The 20,457-nt window shown below is 45.5% G+C and overlaps 1 protein-coding gene across 8 annotated transcripts in view; it reads left to right on the top strand.

The window, feature by feature from the left end:
- Window positions 1–15,025, top strand: part of ILDR2 (immunoglobulin like domain containing receptor 2) — a 49,109-nt gene extending 34,084 nt beyond the window's left edge. For 2 of the 8 annotated variants that reach the window (XM_043509933.1, XM_038387675.2), the window contains 6 exons: window positions 1,440–1,586; window positions 2,366–2,542; window positions 9,055–9,171; window positions 11,413–11,620; window positions 12,380–13,046; window positions 14,099–15,025. In XM_043509933.1, coding sequence (XP_043365868.1) covers window positions 1,440–1,586; window positions 2,366–2,542; window positions 9,055–9,171; window positions 11,413–11,620; window positions 12,380–13,046; window positions 14,099–14,134 — 1,352 coding nt within the window. In that variant the 3' untranslated portion in view covers window positions 14,135–15,025. Of the gene's footprint in view, window positions 1–1,439; window positions 1,587–2,365; window positions 2,543–9,054; window positions 9,172–11,412; window positions 11,621–12,379; window positions 13,100–14,098 lie in introns of all 8 variants that reach the window. The other 6 variants (XM_038387673.2, XM_038387676.2, XM_043509947.1 and 3 more) reach the window with 3 other exon arrangements.
- Window positions 15,026–20,457: the final 5,432 nt, after the last annotated feature.

Raw genomic sequence — 20,457 nt, 5'->3', positions numbered from 1 at the left:
GAGGAAATAACAATGGCTGTATCAGGAAAAGGAGTATGGAATCACACTTTTAACTGGATAAACACCTTGATTTGTGTCTGTAATGGATCCAGCAGCATCTTTTGCTGTTTCCTTATACTCATTACTTAAGCAAGACCCTAACTTAATACACACCAAAGATCTCCCTATAACTCCAAGGCCCCTGTGACGGGAGCACTGACTCAAAAAATCCACTTGCTAGGGCTGAGTTGCAACCTATAATGTACTTCATGACTCTAGCCTCTTTTGGAATGTCTGCTGGCAGATCTCAGTCTTCTCTCATTGATTTGGTGAGTTTTTTCCCCCACAGGCTTTTTTCCCTTTATTGATGGATTGTGAAACACTGAGGGCAACTGCTGCTATAGATTTTAAATTTGAGTTGTATTGCTGAGCTGCGATTGGTTGCCTGCGTCGTGATATTGTTTCTTTTCCTTGACTGGATGAATGTCATTCCTTTAAAAGAGATGAGGACTTGGAAAAAACCCACTGGGCCTTTAAGTTTCTTAGAGCGGAATGGATCAGGGAGATTAGGGAATGTTAGCACATTTTTAGTCTCTTCCTTTCTGAGCCACATGGAGCTCTCTTGAGGCATCAGTGGTAGAAAAATGTGGCTGCTGTCAGATTTCCTGGCTGGATGCAGCACTGACTGTAATATTCTCCAAGTACATTCACAAGAATAATGGTGTGCGTGGGCTTAGTAGTGAAGGGGCAGGCAAAGCCTTGTTTGGCTCATTTACCAGGCTATTTATAGTGTGTTTTCTGCCACCATTTGTGTACTTAAAACTAGAGTGCTGGCATAGAGCATGCACAAACAGGGCACAGCTGGAGAAAACAAATGTTTGTGTAGCATGTTTTATGATGTTTGTCTTGCTCTGCCTCTAACCCTTCAAAGGGGATTCTGTCCCACAAGAACAGAGTTGGGCTAGTGCCTCCATACTGTTCACCCCACAGCACCTCCTCTGTCCAGCACAGTGAGAGGGAGCCTGTCTCTATGCCTCTCACACTCTGTCTCTGAGATGTGACTGCAGGACATGTAGATGTACCCAACCTAGGTTTGATCTAGCTAGCTTGAATAACAACAGCAGTGAAGCTGTGACAGCACGGGCTGGCCACTCAAGTACATACCCATGGTCCTGGTTGGGCTTGTACAGCCCTGCTGCCACACCTTCACTGCTGCTGTTCTTTGAGCTAGCTAGATGACAGCCAGCTCGGGTGTATCTACACATATTGTAATCACACCTCTGATTGCAGTGTAGAGAGTAGGAGGGACCTATTGTCTCCTTACTTCTCACCAGGAGAGATCCTGCTCCTTCTATTAGCCCACATGCCTGTTCTGTCTCTACCCCTCTGGCTAGAGTCCTTGCCCTTGCCTTTCACTGTTTGTTGTGTCCTTTGACGATTTGTTCTCATTTGGTTTCCAGAGTGGGTGTTTGTTGGCCTGGTGATCCTGGGGGCTTTCCTGTTTTTCCTCCTGGTTGGGATCTGCTGGTGCCAGTGCTGCCCACATAGCTGCTGCTGCTATGTCCGCTGCCCCTGCTGTCCAGATTCCTGCTGCTGTCCACGGGCATGTGAGTGATCAGGGACCAAAGTGCGAAGCCTCCTTCCATATCCCTTTTGCTATGTGTGAGGGAAATCTGCTCATACCCTTCCCCATCCTGAGTGCCCCACTTGACTAAAGATTGCCTGTAACTAAGAATGAAGCACCCAACCTATAGTTTAATGGTCGAATGCTCTGAGTTAATTGAGAATGTAATTCCCAGAAGTCTCCTGCCAACGAGGTGCTGGCAACTGGGCCTGCTCCTCTGGTGTCACATTCCCATCCTGAAGCTGCAGTCCTGTCAGCTATGTCTGTGCTGTGGCTGCAGAGCAGAGAGCATTCTGGTATGTGTCCTTCCCACGTTGCAAAGCAACTGCCTACTAGAGTCAAGCAAAACACCTGAAACAAGGCCAGGTTCCATTGCAAACCCAAATCTCAGGCCAGGTTTGCTGAGGTTCATGAGCCTCTGGAGTAAGCTTGCCTCTTGAGAGTCCCATTCTGGTCTTCAGGGTGAATTGCTACAAACCCAAACAAGAAATTGAGTGGAGCCTAGATTTATGTGCTGAATGCCCTTGACTAACCATGCTTTGAGGGCCTTCAGCAGAGAATAAGCTGTCCCTTACCATTTTTGGAACTCCTTTTAAGCTCAGAGACATCCACTGGTTCTTGAGTTCCATTCATAACACACCAGACCCCTCCTGCTGGGCAGTCACCAAAATCCAAAGCAGGAGCAGCAGCAGGAGTGCTGTTGTGGAGCACCTTGGAGGGGAAGGGCTGGCACTTCGTTGCTAATTATTGCTCTCTTTTCAGTGTATGAAGCGGGCAAGGCGGCAAAAGCTGGATATCCATCTGCTGTCACCTCCATCCCAGGTCCTTACTACATCCCCACTGTTCCGGGAGCTGGCGTGCCATCTCCTGCTGTGCTGATGGAGAAGTCGCATCCCCCGCCCCTAGCACCAAGTGACTCCAGTGGAGGAAGCCAAAATGGTAATCTGCACCCAGTCTCTCCTGTCAGCTTGTCAGAGCATTCTGAGTCAGCAGAGTCCTCAAAGGAAGTGGGGCTGGAGAAGGAGGGTTAGCTCCATGGAGAGAGTGGTGTGATCTAAGCACAGGACTGAGAGCCTGAATTTTAATCATGAATTTTAATTATTTTAAGCAAGTCATTTTGTACCTCAGCTTCCCCATCTATAAAATGTGGGTAATGATGATCTTCTGTGGTAGGAAGTTCTGTGGCTAGGGACAGGGACCCTCCCCCTGGATGGACACAGATACACACAGAGCCTGTCCCATGCCCCAACACATCAGAACCTGAGCTCTCTCAGCCACAGCTTCCTAGATTGACATGGTGGAGAGCACAGTGACAGGCATTCTGACATAGCCAAACCATAGACCATTGTGGGCTTTAAAGGTGTGGAACGTAACTTGGAAATGAGATCTGGGACTGGACTGATAGCAAGTTTACAATATCTGTGCGGTGTGTCTACCCCACCTACTTCAGCCACCACTGAGAAACAAAAAGAAAAGGAGTACTTGTGGCACCTTAGAGACTAACAAATTTATTTGAGCATAAGCTTTCGTGAGCTACAGCTCACTTCATCGGATGCATTTGGTGGAAAATATTTTCCACCAAATGCATCTGACACTGAGAAACAGCCACCCTTGGGGAGGAACACAACATTTATTTAACAGGACACAGCCACATTACAAAACAATTTAGGGTGAGAAGTGGGAAAGAGCACTATTGCCATATGAAACTGCACGGGCAATTTGAGGAGGAGGAATGTAATCATTAATAATCAAAAGTTGAATTTTATCACAGCACCACATTGATATGAGAAGGCAATTAGATAGCTTAAGCAGGAAATTAGGCTTTTGAAATAATCTTCCACCTCCCTTATCAGCATATTCGCTTATTTTTTTAAAAAATTTTTTTTTGAACTACTAAAAAATTCATCAGAAGCAGGAAGCCTACCAAACAATCATGGGACCACTAGATGATCAAGGTGCTAAAGGAGCACTCAAGGAAGACAAGCCTGTGATATGGTCCCTCACCAAAAGTTCTTAAGCAAAATAATTAGTCAGGGATAAGATAAATGCTCTCATGGATCATTAACTGGTTGAAAGATAGGAAGCAAACGATAAGAATAAATGGTCAATTTTCACAGTGGAAAAAGGTAGATAGCAAGGTCCTGCAATGATCTGTACTGGAACCAATGCTATTAAACATATTCATAAGTGGTCTGGAAAAAGGGGTGAACTGGTGCATAGTTTACAGATGATACAAAATTACTGAAGCTAGTTAAGTCCAAAGTTGACTCAAAGAGTTACAAAGGGAATCTCACAAAATTGGGTGACTTGGCAAGAAAATGGCAGATGAAATTCAATTTTGATAAATGCAAGGTAATGCACATTGGAATATATAATCCCAACTATACAAGTTAACTGTTACCACTCAAGAATGATCTTAGAGTCATCGTGGGTAGTTCTCTGAAAACATCTGCTCAATGTGCAGCGGCAGCAAAAAAGCTAACAGGATGTTAGAAACCATTACGAAAGTGATAGATAATAAGACAGAAAATATCATAATGCCACTATATAAATCCATCGTACAGCCATACTGAATACAGCATGCAGGTCAGGTCACCCCATTTTGAAAAAGATATATTAGAACTGGAAAAGATGCAAAGAAGGGCAACACAAATTTTTAGGAGTATGGAACAGCTGCCATATGAAGAGAGTTTTAAAAGACTGACTGTTCAGCTTAAAAAAGAGACAGCCCAGGGGGGGATATGACAGAAGTCTATAAAATCATGACTGGTGTGGAGAAAGTGAATACAAAAGTGCTATTGACCCCTTCACATAATACAAGAACCAGGAGTCACCCAATGAAATTAATAGGCAGTGGGTTTAAAACAAACATAAGGAAGTGCTTCTTCACGCAATGCACAGTCATGTGTGGAACTTGTTGCCAGAGGATGTTGTGAAGGCCAGAGGTATAACTGCGTTCAAAAAAGAATTATATAGGTTCATGGAGGATAGGTCCATCGATGGCTATTAGCCAAGATGGTCAGGGACACAACCCCATGCTCTGGGTGTCCCTAAATCTCTGACTGACAGAAGCTGGGACTGGACGATATGGACCGTAGGTCAGACCCATTCTTATGTTCAGCTTCAACAATCTGTATATTTCTTTGCTTTTCCACTGAAATCAGAATGGGTGAACTAATGAGCTGGTGGAACAAACTTTCATCATCAAAGGAAAGATCTGGAACAGAGTGTTTAGAAATAGGAAAGAAATCAGCCATTGACCCAAAGCAGAAACATATCCAATGAAAAAATCATCTTCAGAACATGTTGGACTCCAGCCCAGTGCTTAATATTATTTTTTTGTAAAATGTCACTGCACATAGAATGAAGCACTGGACGTAGGCTGTGGACTTCGGCACATCAGGGGATTGTTGAATAGTTCAGGAGCATAGCTTCCCCCCAAAAAGTCAATGCATGCTTTCAAAAATTTCACTGCCTGTCACCGTGCCAGAGCACCTGGTTTCAGGCCTTGTTCCAGGTGCTTCAAAAGAAATAGGAATCTGCTGGTTGAGATCCCAGCTCATTAGCACAACACAAATGTAAATTAAAATTTATGACTCAGGTCCAATTTAAAGCTGAATGGAAAGGCTCTTTACTTGCCAAGACCCCAGTTTATATGGACTTTTCACTTTTAAAATAATAAAAAGACAGCTGAGGATCTTAAAAAGCTTTATTATTTATATTACCATCGCCTCAGACATAGTCCAGGACTCCATTGTGCTAGGTGCCGTACAAACTGAGGACAAAAAGACAGTCCCTGTTGCAAACAGCTTAGATGTTTAGAAAACATTAATCATGAGATCCCTGCAAGGTGAGTTAATATGATTATCCCCATTTTATAGATGAGAAAGCTGAGGCCTACAGAGACTAAGTGGCTTACCCAGTATCACACAGTGAGCCAGTGACAGAGCCAGGAATAGAACCAAAGTCAGGATCCCCAGTTTGTCATTCTGAGTAGGGAGAACAGATCCCTAAACTCAAGGCTTGACAGGCAAATAAACAATAAATAGACTTTCAGCTGTTCTGTTGGTATTTGTAGTTTTTAAGGCAATGCGTCCATTTTAAACTCACTTGTTACTAGTGAGGCTCTAGCATGGTTTTCCTGACCAATGAAGTCAAGGATTTTTTTGTCCAAGAGGTATATTACGGACCTCATGGTGTGTGAGCTGTTCGGGATGGGGGAGGGAAGATGGGCAGTCATTTCATTTGCAAGCACAGTGCTCAGAAAAAGCAATCCTTCTCCATTCTGGTGAGGGAAACACTTCAAGATCTTTATGAACACAGTCTAAACTTGTAGCCAGCATGGTTCTGCTGCCACTGTGGACATGGTCTTTTAGAAGGCTCAAAAAGCAATGCCCCATGGGACACAGTTAACACCTAAGAACACATTAATAGTTCATGAGGATGGAGTACAGTCTAACAATTAGGAAGGGCTCTGTTTCCACTGATTTGGCGTATGATCTTGGACAAGTTACTTAACTTCTCTGTGCCTTAGTTTCCCTATCTGTAAAACAGGAATAAAAATATTTATTCCACTGTTAAAAAGGGCCTGGCAATCTTCAGATGAAGAGTGCGAGTGTGAATTACTATTATTTTGGGACCATACAGAGGCATAAGAAAAAGGTTCAGTAAGTGGAGCATTTTGCATTGTTGTAGTAAGATCTGATAAGTCAAACCACAGACACTAGGCTTCACCTGTAATAGAAAATATTTTCCATGCACTTCCCACGATTGTCTTAACAGGCATAATGCCAATATCAGTTTCTAGATGCTTCCAGAATTAGCCAGGAAATTAGTTTTCCTTCTGATATACAGCAGCAATAGCAAGCCAAGCATGAAGTTTATTAAGCCTAACTAATTTTCTGTCAGTTCCAGGAGCTATAGATGTAACCAATATAGATATTTGGCACAACCTCAAAATGAATAATGGCTCAAGGGACTGGAATGTGAGATGGAGCCTATAATCACCGGTTCAAATTTCACAAAGGTTGCTATGGACTCACAGTCATTCCCACTTGATGGTTGTTCAGTGTAAAACAAGGTGGGGGATGTCATGCTGTCTGGAGTGGCTCATAACTGTGAGTGGTTCCGTGAAGGCAGACATCCCAAACTGGTGGCAAGTTCTATAAGTGCACCAAACGAGTAACAAATGTGAACTCCTGTATCACTCTAACAGTCTTACCATGGAGTCACAGACAATCCCCTTAGACTCTCCAAAAAGAAAAGGAGTACTTGTGGCACCTTAGAGACTAACAAATTTATTTGAGCATAAGCTTTCGTGAGCTTATAAATTTGTTAGTCTCTAAGGTGCCACAAGTACTCCTTTTCTCTTTGCGAATACAGACTAACACGGCTGCTACTCTGAAACCTGTCATTAGACTCTCCAGTCTATCTTGCCACCCAGACAAACTGGACTTAGTGATAAGTGTCACTTACTAAAAGTCTAAAAGACTAAAAGTCACACCGCATTCAGGTTGCTTCCAGTCCCATGAGACCAGTCACTTACATCAGATCAATTGGTACTCTAGATCCTACACCAAAGACAATGCCTGTAGTCAATCCTCTAATAAACTATCAAAAGGTTTATTAACTAGAACAAAAGAATAAGAGAGTTATTTAGAGGTTAAAGCAAGCAAACATATACACACCAACGAGTTACCATCTAAATCCTAAGAGTGACAAAGTTGTAGTGATCTGGGCCTGCCTGAAGTATCTTTCAGGGCAGACCCAAGGGGCAACCCCTGGGGATCTCTGGCTGCAGTTTAGAATCTCTGGTCCTTCAGAGTTCAAACAGCCAACAGATACAGTTTCTTCCTGTCAGGGATTTTTATTCCCTTCCTGCAGAGTTTAAGATGATCCACATGCATGTCTCCTCTTCATGGGTGGTGTGGGGTGGGGGGTAATCAACAAAATCTTTTGTCCTCTGATGTCCCACAATGATTTGTCTGGTGTCTGTGGGCCTTCTGTTGAGCAGGAGATAACACCCTCTGTGGCAAACTAGTATTTCACACTTGGTAATGTTTCTCTCCTGACTCTGGGGGCTTGCAGTTTCAGAGTAAACACTTCTATAGTTACAGAGCAAACATGTAAATATCACCTATGGGATACAGCTATTATCAATGAGATTAATGCACACAGCAACATTTAAGCATTTCATAGAGTCTAAACACTAAATATCTTCCTATAAGACCAATACCTATTTTGAGCAAAACTAACATACTGGTGACCTGGTTCAGTCTCCAGCTACGAGGTTGTCAGTTCTGAGCTAATGCCTGTAGCCTGGGCAAGAGGTGACATCTGGCCTGCCAGCATCACAGGGGGTTAATCCAGTCCTAGTAGATATCGGGGTGCTGGAACAATTTTTATTGTAGGGTTGCTGATGATGGAAACTATGTATTTGGTATTTGTTATTACTACTGCCAGCCAGCGGTGCTGCAGTGTCCCCATCACCCCTAGTTCCAGCACTACTGAGTAGATATGTCAGAAAAAATATCCATAAATTGGCACTTTTGTTGGCAGTGTCCAGGCTAGAGTTCAGGCACATTGGCAAGGCAAAGTGGGGAAGTGCGCACTGCAGTGCTTGCTCTGTCAGTGCAGTGGAAGAATTTAGTTTCCAGATTTGTCAATCCAGCACCTTTCACTGGCACAAAATTCACTTATAGAGATATAATGTAGTAAGCTTTGTAGGGTAGGAATAGTACCTCTGTGTGTTCTGCACATTTGTAGGGCTTATATGCACATAATTGTAACAATAAAGGTCTTAAATCTGAAGACATTTCGTGGGCTTCCCTCTGTATTCCCTGGAATTTCCGATACCCCATGGAATATACTCTTCATCACCTCTGAGCAGAGCTCAGGTAGAGTAGGGGAGCGGGAGAGTGCAGCAGGCCAGTTGCAGCTCCCTGATTCTAAGCCACCTGACTTCAGTGCAAGATAGTGCTGCTCAGGAGCGTATGCCACTGCCCCTGTGCTAGTAGAGGGCCAAGCATAGCAGGACTCCACTCTGCCATGCCCCCTCTCACCCCATTGCTGCCCTGACAAATCCTTTCCTGAGGGTTTGAAATGGGGGTGTTCTCCTGAGGTTGAAAAGGGTGTTTTTGCCAGTCCCTGGGTGGGGTAGATTCACCCTGTCACAATTACACTACATCAGTGTATTTTTGTTGTATGTAGTGGTCTCTTCCAAACCCATTTTGCTATTGCTTCAAACTTTATAAACAATGTAGCTGTTCAACTTCATATCATGTTGCTCTTGAATTTCACCTGAAGCAACAACAAAATGACCAATCCACAGGCTGTGGGAGTTGTAGGCCACCTGCCTGAGGATGTGGGCTCAACTAGCTACAGAAGTTGTGTAGACCAAAAGCCACTTCTTGGTTTGAAAGTGCCATCCTCTGAATGTTTTCTTCTCCCAGCAGTGCGCAAGGGGTACAGGATCCAGGCCGACAAGGAGAGGGACTCCATGAAGGTGTTGTACTACGTCGAGAAAGAACTGGCACAATTTGACCCAGCCAGGAGGATGCGAGAGCGATGTGAGAAACAGATATTGTTTGATTCTTCTCAGAGAGACCTGCACTAGATGACCTCTCGAGGTCCCTTCCAGTCCTATGATTCTATGATTAATAGTCTGGAAATTCATAGTGAAGGTTCCACAAACAAATTGAACTTAGACCCTCTGGCCTAGCTCTTCAAGAATGTATGATGCCTAGAGTTAGGCTTAGAACATAAATAGGCACCAAAATATGTGGCATGATTTTCAACGTCAGTAGGAGCCGTTGGATGTTCAACACTTTTAAAAATCAGCCCTGTTTATGTAGGAATGTAAATAAGGAGTTAGGACTCTAACTTTTGACCCCAATGTTTGAAAATCTAGGCCCACATTCCTGCCTTCTCTGTCATATTGCTATGGTGTAACTGTGGGTATATGAGACAGTGTGGTGTCTGTATACTTTTAGGAGGAAATGTGGGTCTGCAATAAGTCTTTTAAGGAATATGTTATGTTATTAGTATAACAGCCTCAATATGCTTTGGGAGACGGAGAGGTAGTTTGTACTGGCCACCTCAGTGAAATGATGGATCTGAAACAATATGGTTGTTTCTTTCATTTACCAGGAGAAGAGATGTCAGGGATTCTAGCTGTCAGTGTGTGAACAGTTACAGTGAAGGAAGGTTTGTGACACTGGGCAATAGGGGATGGGTCAGAGGCCCGTTGTAGTATTTACAGAGGTGTTTAGAGTCTAGTGGGTGCGGGACAGAGTTCACACAGGCAGTATGGAGGAGGTATCTTGGCATGGCAGTATACTGACTGGGGGTGAAGGGGCTGGTTGTGGATAGGTAGAGGACAGAGGCTGATGAATTAAGATTATTTGTGGACCTTTAACTCTACATTTCCAAACTTTAAAACTTCATCTTTTTAAACTTGACCCTTAGCCTATGATTAAGGAAGGCAGAATCAGGTGCCTAGTGATTATCTGTTCAGGTCAGGGGGTTGAGGCACATGGGTGGGGCAGCGTGTGTGAATGGGGAAAGAAGCTTGCAGTGCTGCTCTGTGTACTGTACCTGTTCCATGTACAGAGGATATCAGTCTGTGGGGCTGGCAAACATCAAGGCAGAGTTCCTCTGAGTGGCCTCCACTGACTTCCAGGACTCCTTCTTGAAGTGGTGAGGGCTATGCAGGGTTCTCTTCTCCATGGCCCCATGAGGATTCCTCATTTTGACCCGAAAACCTGCACACTCATCCCTGTTTTTTCATTCCTTGTACCTCATAATCTGTGGATTATCTGGTCCCTCCCTCATCTGAAAGGCCGGGTCTTTCATTGTTTTGCTGGGCTCTACCCACCAAGCCAGGGTTTACAGGCTTGGCTGCTGATGCCTTCTGCCAGCACACTTAAAAATAAACAAACGAACAGACCTAAAAACATTGCTGGTGAAGAAGACAAGAGAGATCAAATGCCTGAAGTAGCCTAGTGACTGACTCATCCAACCCAATAAGGGGTCTTGACATTCATATGTGGTGGATACAGATCATTTTCCAAAAAACTTGTGCCCGTGATCATTAGCCTGTGCATCCAATAGGTCCACCGAGTAGGTGTCTGTATAGAGATGCCTTTAGATCCTGGCAGTCACAGATGCATGAGCTCCCTCAATCAATGACGATAAAGGTTTAGGGAATGGCATTAATCATTGCTCTGTATTGATTAGGAGAAACTAACAAATTACATGTAGTTCTAAAACAGTCATCACGGAGTGCATTGCCATTTACACCCACCAGATCTACTATAAAAAGACTCTTTCCAGATTGGAACGTCTGGAATCCAGATGTCATTGTGCTTGACAGGGTAGTGATTGACAGCAATTCAGCAGACGAGAGATGGCAGGGAGCGTGCAGATCGTTTTTTGAAGGGGTTAATCTTGTTTTAGCTTGGCTAGTCAGGCCAAACCCACGGCCAGTTTGACACCAGGGGAGGTGCATGTGTGCCTATGTATACAAAACAGAACACCAATATAAGGCTGAAATTGGACAGGGCTGCACACCAGAAGCATTCTCCAAATGTGTTGTGAATTGAGATCTAAAATTCACAGGGAGTCCGGGGTGGGAGGAGCCCAGGCCAGGATTCTGAGAATGGGTTTGGATTCTGTTTCTGATTATTTTTAATAGAGCGGGGCTTGGCTTCTGTCTGAATGTATCAGAACTAGTCCCACCATGGTCTCACTGTCCCTTCTCACACACACATCTCCTCTGCAGTGTCTGTTTCTCTCCCGTGTCCTAGCAGATAACAACACCATCTCTGAACTCAGCTCCCTGCACGAGGACTCGAACTTCCGTCAGCCTTACCGGCAGGTGCGAAGGAAACCCCTGCCTCCTGCGGGGGACCTGGATGGCGATGCGGAGTACTGGGCAGGGGTGATTAGCGGAGGTGGTGCATCAAGGACACAGGCAGTTTCTGATTACAGGGAGGAGAGGGACAGCTTTAGGCATAGGTGAGTGCAGTGCTCAGGAGACAGCTGTACCTGGCCAGGGAATAGTGAAGGAAGAAAGGTCACAGCTGTCCTCACTTCCCTGATGATCTGTTCCCAGCTGGCAGAGCAGAGGGGTTACAGAATGGGGGAAGATGGAAACAAGGCCTGCCTTGGACAAAAATAGAATTGATCTATTCCCACAGTTCTCCCTAGCCCATCCACTCAGGAAAAGCCAGACCCCTCTCCCATTCCATGTCTGATAATGTGAGATATTTGATAGTCATTTATAAGGCCAAGAAACCCAAATGCCTCCCCTGTGTGCAATGGGACTCCTGGAAATTGCACCCCAGTCTCTCTGATGCATTAAGAGATACAGTGCACTCTAGCAGGAACCACACTCCAGTCTCTCTGTGCAATGCGGTCTGCAGTGCTGGCCCAAGAAAATGGCACTCCACTCCTTAGAGCACACTAATCCACACCTTCATCCCCTGGGAATCTCACCCTAGTGTTTCTGGTGGAGCAGCCTGTAGGAAGTGCAGTTCAGTCCCTTAAAAGCAATAGCAGGGTTTCTCCTCTCCAGATGGTCTGTTGGTACAATGCATATTGTTCACTCAAAGCTTGCTGGTGACAGCAACATTGCAGGCTGCTTCTTGGTTTCCCCATCAAGGCATATGTGTGCCAACTGTCTTCAGTGCTAGGGAGTAGCCCTTGCTTCCTCCTCCCAGCTCCAATGGGAGGCACACACTGTATCTCACAATTCTGCCCTCCTCTGTCCTGCAGCCAGCAGAGATCGAAATCAGAAATGCTGTCGAGGAAGAACTTCTCTGTGGGTGTGCCGGCTGTCTCCATGGACGAGCTGGCGGCTTTCGCAGAGTCCTACAGCCAGCGCGCCCGCCGGACAGATGGCGGCCAGGAGCCCCGGCGTTTCGAGAGGTCGGAGTCGCGAGGGGGACGTGGCGGGGTGGTGCAGCACCAGGACAGCTCCTCGGAGGAGTACTATGGCAAGCGCAGGGGGAACCGCGAGCCACTGACAGACTCGGATCGGGGCTGGTCATACAGCCCGCCCAGGAGACGGGCCCACGATGAGAAGCACTTGCCCAGGCTGGTGAGCCGGACGCCTGGAGGGAGTCAGAAGTATGACCACTCCTGCCTCAGCAGTGTCCTAGAGAGGAAATCCCGGAGCTATGAGGAGAGCGGCGAACGCAGTGAGACGCCCTCGAAGCTGAGCTCGCAGCCCAGCCAGCGAGGGGGAACGTATTATGCCTGGTCACCGCCATCCACCTACAAAGCAGGGCAGCAGCAGCAGCCACCGAAGCCAGAGGAAGGAGAAGACACCCTGCCTCCATACAGCGAGAGGGAGCTGAGCCGCGGCCCTTCATACAGGACCAGGGAGCAGGCTTACCTCAATGCCTCAGAGAAGAAGAGGAAAAAGGAGCCCAAGAAAACAGTGAGGCCGTGTCTGGCACTCCTGATCCAAATGGGATGAGCGGGGAACACCAGGCAGGGGATGCTATCTAGGGTTTGGGGGATCACCAGGCAAGAGATGGAGTTTAGGGTCTTGGTGGAGGAACCCCAGGCAAGGGGTGGAGTGTGAGGGGCCTTGCCAGAAGTGGTACATGTAGATTTAGGAGATCCTGAGGGTGAGGTAGCTATGGTGAATTTTAGGTGTTCATGATGGGGAGAGGCAGGGGTTGTGATCTTTGCATTGAGCCAATCATCTTGGAGTGGGTGAAGCAGGGAGGGGAGGTTATCTGGAATAGAGCAGTCAGAGTGGAGTGACTGTGGAGGGGAGGTTATATTTGGGCCTAAGTGGATCAGATGGAGTAGGTAAGGAGGGAAGATTAGAGGCATAGGAGGATCAGGATGGAGTGATGGGGAGGGGAGGTTATCAGGGTCAGGGGAACATGGTAGGGATGAGACATTATCTGGGGCATAGAGGAATTACTGGCCATATCCATGGCAACCATGCTAGATGTGGGGTGGGGTATCCATTTTGTGGGCTGGGATGCATTTAGTGGCGAATGCTTGTGTAACAGCCCTAAGAGGAATGGTTTTGGAAAGGTGTGTCTATGTGGAGATGAACTGCTCTGTGTTGTGAGTGCATGCATATGCCCATTGCGCCCCTCCTCAGACTGGTTAGTGGGGAGGAGCAAATTCCTGCTTCAGTCTGGTTTGTGGGGTCGCTGAATCTATTCAAATGCCTTTGTAGGTCAGGGTGTTGAATGTCCCCTCATGTCCACTTAGTGGGATACATCCCTCAACTTGTGTAGTGTGATCAATACCCTCCCTTAGAACGTAGTTAATGTGTGTGAGAGAACAGGGGGCACTGCAGCTTAATGTGGAGATGCAGGCTGCCCCCTTGGCAGCAGGTGCATTCAGCACACTCTGGTGAAGCTAATGCCATTCATTCTGTTGTGCAGGCCCACCCGCCCAAGCTGTCTCTTTCTCCTGATTTCACATGTGATTTTATGTTAACATTTCTTCTTCTCTCTTCCTCAGAATGATTTCCCAACCAGGATGTCCCTTGTGGTTTGATGTTGTCACAGAAGAGTCGTGTTGATGGGCTGGGTACCATGAGGTGGCCGTGAGGCTGAGATACAGAGCCCTAAGCAAACAGGTCCCAATGAACCTTTGCAGCCACCAGCCATGGATATTCTCTTTCAACTGTCTGTTTCACCACGGGAGTGGAGGCCATCTGCAGAGGCAGACTCCAACCAATAGCTCTCATCCCACTTGCTGTGGGAGAGTCCTCCAGGAAAATCAATGATAGGGCTCTCTTTGGAACTCTGTTCCACATTGCAAGGCAGCTGTCGCCATATTCCATGTCCCAAGGATCTCAAACCCAAAGAGGGGCTGGCTTCTAGCCTCTCACCCCAGAATGCCTCATCCCACATTAGGAGAGGCCTGTCTCCATACTGCTTGCTCTCACTGTTTCTAGACTTGGAAGGAAGTTGTCTTCATGCCTCTCGCACTCAGAGCCTTAGGAGGTGGGGACTGCCTCTCACACTCATCACACCGAGATGTCTCCATGTCCCATCTCTTCCATGCTTGGAGGAGGCCTCATTCTAAGAACTGCAAGTTTCCTCAAGATGGCAAGGTCCCCTACCCCTGAAAGTTCTGAAAGAAAATCTCTAACAAAATACTGCTGAGCGTGGCACTATGCTAAGGGCTGAGCAGGGAGAGAAACAAGCATGGGTTGGTTGGTTTGATATTTTTAGTCCTGTTCATTCAGTGATGGGAACTGCAAGTGAGATTTTATGTACTGTTTTAAAAGTGGATCTAAGTAGATTTTATTGTAATGAGAACATAACATGGTTCTTCTCACTGTTGTTTGTCTTGATATGTGTGCATTTCCTTGAGGCTGAGATATGACAATATAAAGCTTCAGATGGGAATCTGTTTGATCATATGACAAACACAGCACAACCTTGTCACTGTTCTGCTTGTTGTGTCATCACACTGCTCTGGACAGTGGGTTTTTTGTTTTAAAGAAACAAGAAGGAGAAAATCATGGGGTGAGAGAGAAGCAATGGCTCTTCCTTCTGCAAGGATCAGCATTATTCCTTTCTGGTTACCAATCCCGGACAGCCAAAAGAGAAACAACAGAAACTGAAAAAAATAATATCTTGGCCGAAACACACACTTAAAAATCACCTCATTCCAGTTACTTCCAGGTCACCCACTTCCATCTTGACATGATTTTAGTGGCTGATGTCTCAGGAACAGCTGAATTTAGAAATGTGTGCTTCACACCATCTGGAAGCATGACATTTCTGCTTTCAAAGAGTATAATACAGTCATTTCTCACTCTAATTTAATTTCTAGCTGCTAAAATCATGTTGGAATTCATGTGGAGGGGAAAAAAAAGTAAGATGCTGATCAGACATGGTTTTAACTTTCACCTGTGAGGGCTAGAAATCAATGGGAACCTTATATCAGTGGGAAGAAGAAAAGGAGTACTTGTGGCACCTTAGAGATAACAAATTTATTTGAGCATAAGCTTTTGTGAGCTACAGCTCACTTCATCGGATGCATTCAGTGAAAAATACAGTGGGGAGATTTATATACACAGAGAACATGAAACAATGGGTGTTACCATACACACTGTAACGAGAGGTTTCAGAGTAGCAGCCGTGTTAGTCTGTATTCGCAAAAAGAAAAGGAGTACTTGTGGCACTTTAGAGACTAACAAATTTATTTGAGCATAAGCTTTCGTGAGCTACAGCTCACTTCATCGGATGCATTTAACGAGAGTGATCAGGTAAGGTGAGCTATTACCAACAGGAGAGCTGGGGGGGGAGGGGGACCTTTTGTAGTGATAATCAAGGTGGGCCATTTCCAGCAGTTGACAAGAACGTCTAAGGAAAGGTGGTGGTGGGGAATATCAGTGGGATGGCCAGCATTCCCCTGTGACATACAGCCTTTCTTTCTATTGCGAAAGTTAGTAAAGTATCTGGTCTTAAATCTTTTGCTAAGTGCTCTAGCAGTGCTATTTTGGGCACTGGTGCAGGATTGGACCTTGCAGCAGTGTGATTCTCTGTCCCTATTTATTAACATAGATGCAGTGCTCCATGACTGTTACAAACTTCTCTTTGGATTTGCATTGAACTTGGCACTTTCCTTGCCATATAATTACTCAGCATCCTATTTTTGCTTCAGATTTTACCCAGAATGGTGGGGGACAATCCCCAAGGATCTGATGTTGTCACTTCGAGTCACAGTGGGAGATGGGGATTATGGACCATGTGTTAGATTAGTGGTTCTCAAGTAGGAGTCCGGGGCCCTCTGGGGAGCCGTGAGCAGGTTTCAGGGGGGCCACCAAAATAAACCAGAGAGCAGGGCCAGCATTAGACTACCTGAGGCCCGGGGCTGAAGCACAAGCTCTACCGCCCTGGCCTGAAGCTAAAGCCCGAGCAACTTAGCTTTGTGGGGCCCCCTGTGGGTGGAGCCCCAGGCAGTTGCCCTGCATGCTACCCCCTAATGCTGGCCCTGGCTTTTAATCTACTAGATATGCAGAAAAAGTTGTGGCAGAGGCAGGCTGTGGAGTTTTTATGGCATGTTGGGGGGGCTTAGAAAGAAAAAGGTTGAGAACCCCTGTGTTAGAGGAAGGATCTGCTCCCATTCTCCCTCACCACTCTAGTGAGTGTATCTTTGTAAATCCGAGAGAGAGATCACCCTGTGAGCACACACCATCCTTCTGGGTTTGTTCTGTGTTATTGTTAGACAAAGAGAATACATTTAAAGTAATTCAAACTCTGCTCCTCATTAGTGTGTGATCCTAGAAAGTTCTAGCACCGGAGCCCGCCAAAGAAGAGCTAAGGAGGTTGAAGGAACTCATCCCATTGTGTCCTTTCTACCTGGCATCAACAACCCCAGAGACCATTATATGTGGAGATCTGAAAGAGCTCTGTCAGCCAGTACCATAGCATGAGGGAGGAAAGAGAGGGATTTAAAATTGTCTTGGAAATCTATTTCCCAAAGCATTCTGGAAATTGTAACAGAGTTGTGCCTCCTCCTTCAATCAGTCACTGATTCATTTGATCAAACCCTCAGGAATCTAATCTATATATTAAAAATAACACACCTCTCACAATGTGTTTGATTCACTGTTACTCATTCGAGGCTGATGCTTTAGGACATTTGAATACTGGCTGTATAAGGTTGCCATTTAGTTAACGAGGATGAAGCCACAGTTGTGAATGGGATAAATGCAGATTTGTAGACTATTTCTCTTAGATTTAGGATATCCTGGTAACACACTTATATCCTCTCTGTCTGACCCTCCATATGTCTTACATTACACTCAAACTTAAATGACTGGGAAAGAGTTGAAAGTAAAAAAAAAAGTGTTGATGTTTCTGATCAGGATAATTTTACCTGGAAATGCACCAGGGCTAGAGTCCAAGCACATTTTTTCCTGGGTGCCACACATAACATTCCAGTCTCAGAAAAGGACCATGCTTCCCAAAGCCACATCAGGACACTGTACAGTCCATGCTGTTCCACTCTTAATCTAGAATCTCCCAGTTCCTCAATAATTCACTCTTCCTCGCCCCTCTGCCTGGCTGTTTAATATTCTCTGTATACAAATGAAGTTCTATACACCTAGTGACTGGGACAAGCTGTAGACTGGATTATTTCTCCAACAGGGAGGGGGATCTCTGCACCAGCTCCAAATGGACCAGTTCATCAAATGGAGGGGGGAGGGGGATGAGAACTGTTGTTTCTATAGCTACAAGAATCTATTGTCCCATAAACTCTGAAAAGCAGCACCACCAGTGCTATTCTAGCCCATGGTCTGGGAAGATTCACTTGTCATTGTTTCAGATGAGGAAAAATGGCAAGTGTTTATCCACTTAATCTGTCAGAACATCTGTAAAGTGACCAGCACTATAAAATAAACCAACCTAAGTATTCCACTTAATCTGGGAGTGACAAGGATCTAAAATTCTAAATTCTCTATTGATCAATTTTATAGCTAGCATAAAATTAAGATCCTTTTCCTTCAGGATGTCAATATCTGAGTCACATCAAAGACACATATTTTATAATCACAACATGAAATGTAATCCCCCCTTTTCTGTCTAGATTATTTGGGAGCAGGCAACGCTCACCTGTGTGTTCAGGTACCTGATGATGTCAATAGTAAAGGAGATCCTGAGTAGCCGAGTGGTGATATTGGACAGGTGGGAATCCTCTATCCACCCCTTTGTTGCAGTAATTTTACTTGTAAAGGAAATTAATCTTGGCAGTGCCTCCACCTGGCTAGGCCCTGTACACCATCAAGGGTGTGCCTTGGGAGCTTCCAGAAGTAACCCTGAGCTAATCTATGCAAAGGGTCTAACTCAAAAGTACCAATTATAAATAATATACATCCAATACGCACTTAGATTAGAGTTAACAAACTTTACTCAACAATTTAGAAACATACAACACTTGAGAATGAAAATGCCACAACCACTTTAAATCAGAGGGACACTTCAATAAATCAGTTAAGTGCAGTTTACAGCAGTAAATGAAACTTCACCAATTTACATTTACACTGCCACCATTTCCCCACTCCCTGAGTGTGCACTCCTCTGAATTTCAGAGTTCTAGACGCTTGTATGGGTGTACTTGCTGTCGAAACCTAGGACAGCCCTCTGTTTGTCCAGTAAAGCAGTCCAGCCTTGGCAACATGGGGAGAGCAATTCTAACTTGGGATCATTTCAAGCTGCATGACAGTTCGGAAGATGGGAGTTGTTATAGCCACAGGTCAGTAACCCCAGATCCTGGTTAGACAATACGAGCACTTCATATCTTTTCAGACTCAGGGAAACCCCTTAAAGCCTCTTTGCTATCCCCCTTCCCCTGCAAGCACTTTCCCAAACAGCAAAGGGTTACTCATACTGCCTTCACTGAAGGTCAACCTCAGTCAGTTTTGGGCACTGGACTGTTGCTGTGAAGCCCAGCAGTTGCCTCCATGAGCCTCCCTGCTTGATCAAAGAGCCAGCAGCTTCTGGTTTTCACAAAGCAGCTCCTGGTTTGGATAGAGCTTCACAAAACAATCTCAGCTCCCCTGACCAGTATCCCAGCTCCTCATCAAGATATAGCCTAGCACATGTTCCCCCTGCATCCCCTGGAAAAGGCAGTCTCTTTCTCTTCCCTATGAAAGTGTAGTATCCAAGGCTGGCTTGTAGTCTCCAAGGCTGGCTTGCACTACTCAGGATCTTCCTGACTGAACACTCCCAATTAAGCTGAGAGGCCCCTCTACAGAAGCATCACTATGTTGACTAGCTAAGACAAGTGACACAATAAAAGAATACTTTTAAACTGTATCAACTTGTAGAGCAGCAGCTGGATCAACTGGAGGAGGTCCATCCACTCATGCTGACAGAGATGAGGCCTGGGCTGCTGAGAGAGACTGATGCAATGGAATGAGAAAATATACTTTAGCTAGCGATGAAAATGACTTCTCAGTGATCTTCAGCATTTCTCTGTGATACATTGTAAACCTGTCCAGGGATGATTTATGAGTAACCTCCCAGACAACTGAAATTGAAAATTAACGGATCAAGCATTTGAATATCTACAAACTTTGGGAAACAATTGCAAGTGTCTCCTGAAAGATGGAGGGGCAGATTGTGGCAGGCCCTATGCTGGCACTGTAACTGAGGGAGAGGGGCTGGCATTTTAAAATAAACCTCCTGTCCCTTGTTAATCTCTGTGGAGGCCAATCATGGCCCTTAGTGCAAGGGCCAGACAATCCAGTGCCACGGCTCCACTCCCCCTTCTGTACCAGTCAGCGGAACCATGGTGCATGCTGCATCCTTTTAAAAGCTATCAGAGCTCCCACTCTGGCCTGTGCTTTCCCAGTGACCCAAGGAGTTCTGGCTGTGAATCAGCCAAATGCCTCTGGGGACACCTGCTGGCATGGGATATGTCCACAGCCCCAGCTTAATGTTCACACATAGCCCTGGGGTGGTGCTTTGTAGAGGCCTATTTTGCTTACATTTTACTTTCCTTTTCCAACCAATATATTATAGATTTGAGAAAACCTTGATCCCCACCCCTAAAGCAACTGAAGAAATACAGCTTCTGTCCCACGCTGGACAAGGGCACCAGCGCAAGACTGACAGTCAGTTATGCTTAAACTAGTGGACTTTCCCATTGCTTGAACTTGTAGGACAGATAATAGCAAGGTTGAGCTGAGTTGTTCCATTTTCAAAAGCTGCATCAGCTTTATGAGTTTCCCAGGCACCACAATGGGCTGGGGTTCTTTCCTTAATGGAGGTGTATTAGAACTTAAGAACTAGCCCACTGGTGCTTGTCCTGGACTACTTGAGTCAATGGAGAGGGTAGCATGACCCTTCCTTTTA

The sequence above is a fragment of the Dermochelys coriacea genome, chromosome 1 (assembly GCF_009764565.3).
Source record: "Dermochelys coriacea isolate rDerCor1 chromosome 1, rDerCor1.pri.v4, whole genome shotgun sequence".
NCBI lineage: Eukaryota > Metazoa > Chordata > Testudines > Dermochelyidae > Dermochelys > Dermochelys coriacea.
The sequence above is the reverse complement of the archived record's forward strand: the minus strand, read 5'-3'. Positions and strand labels throughout refer to the sequence as shown.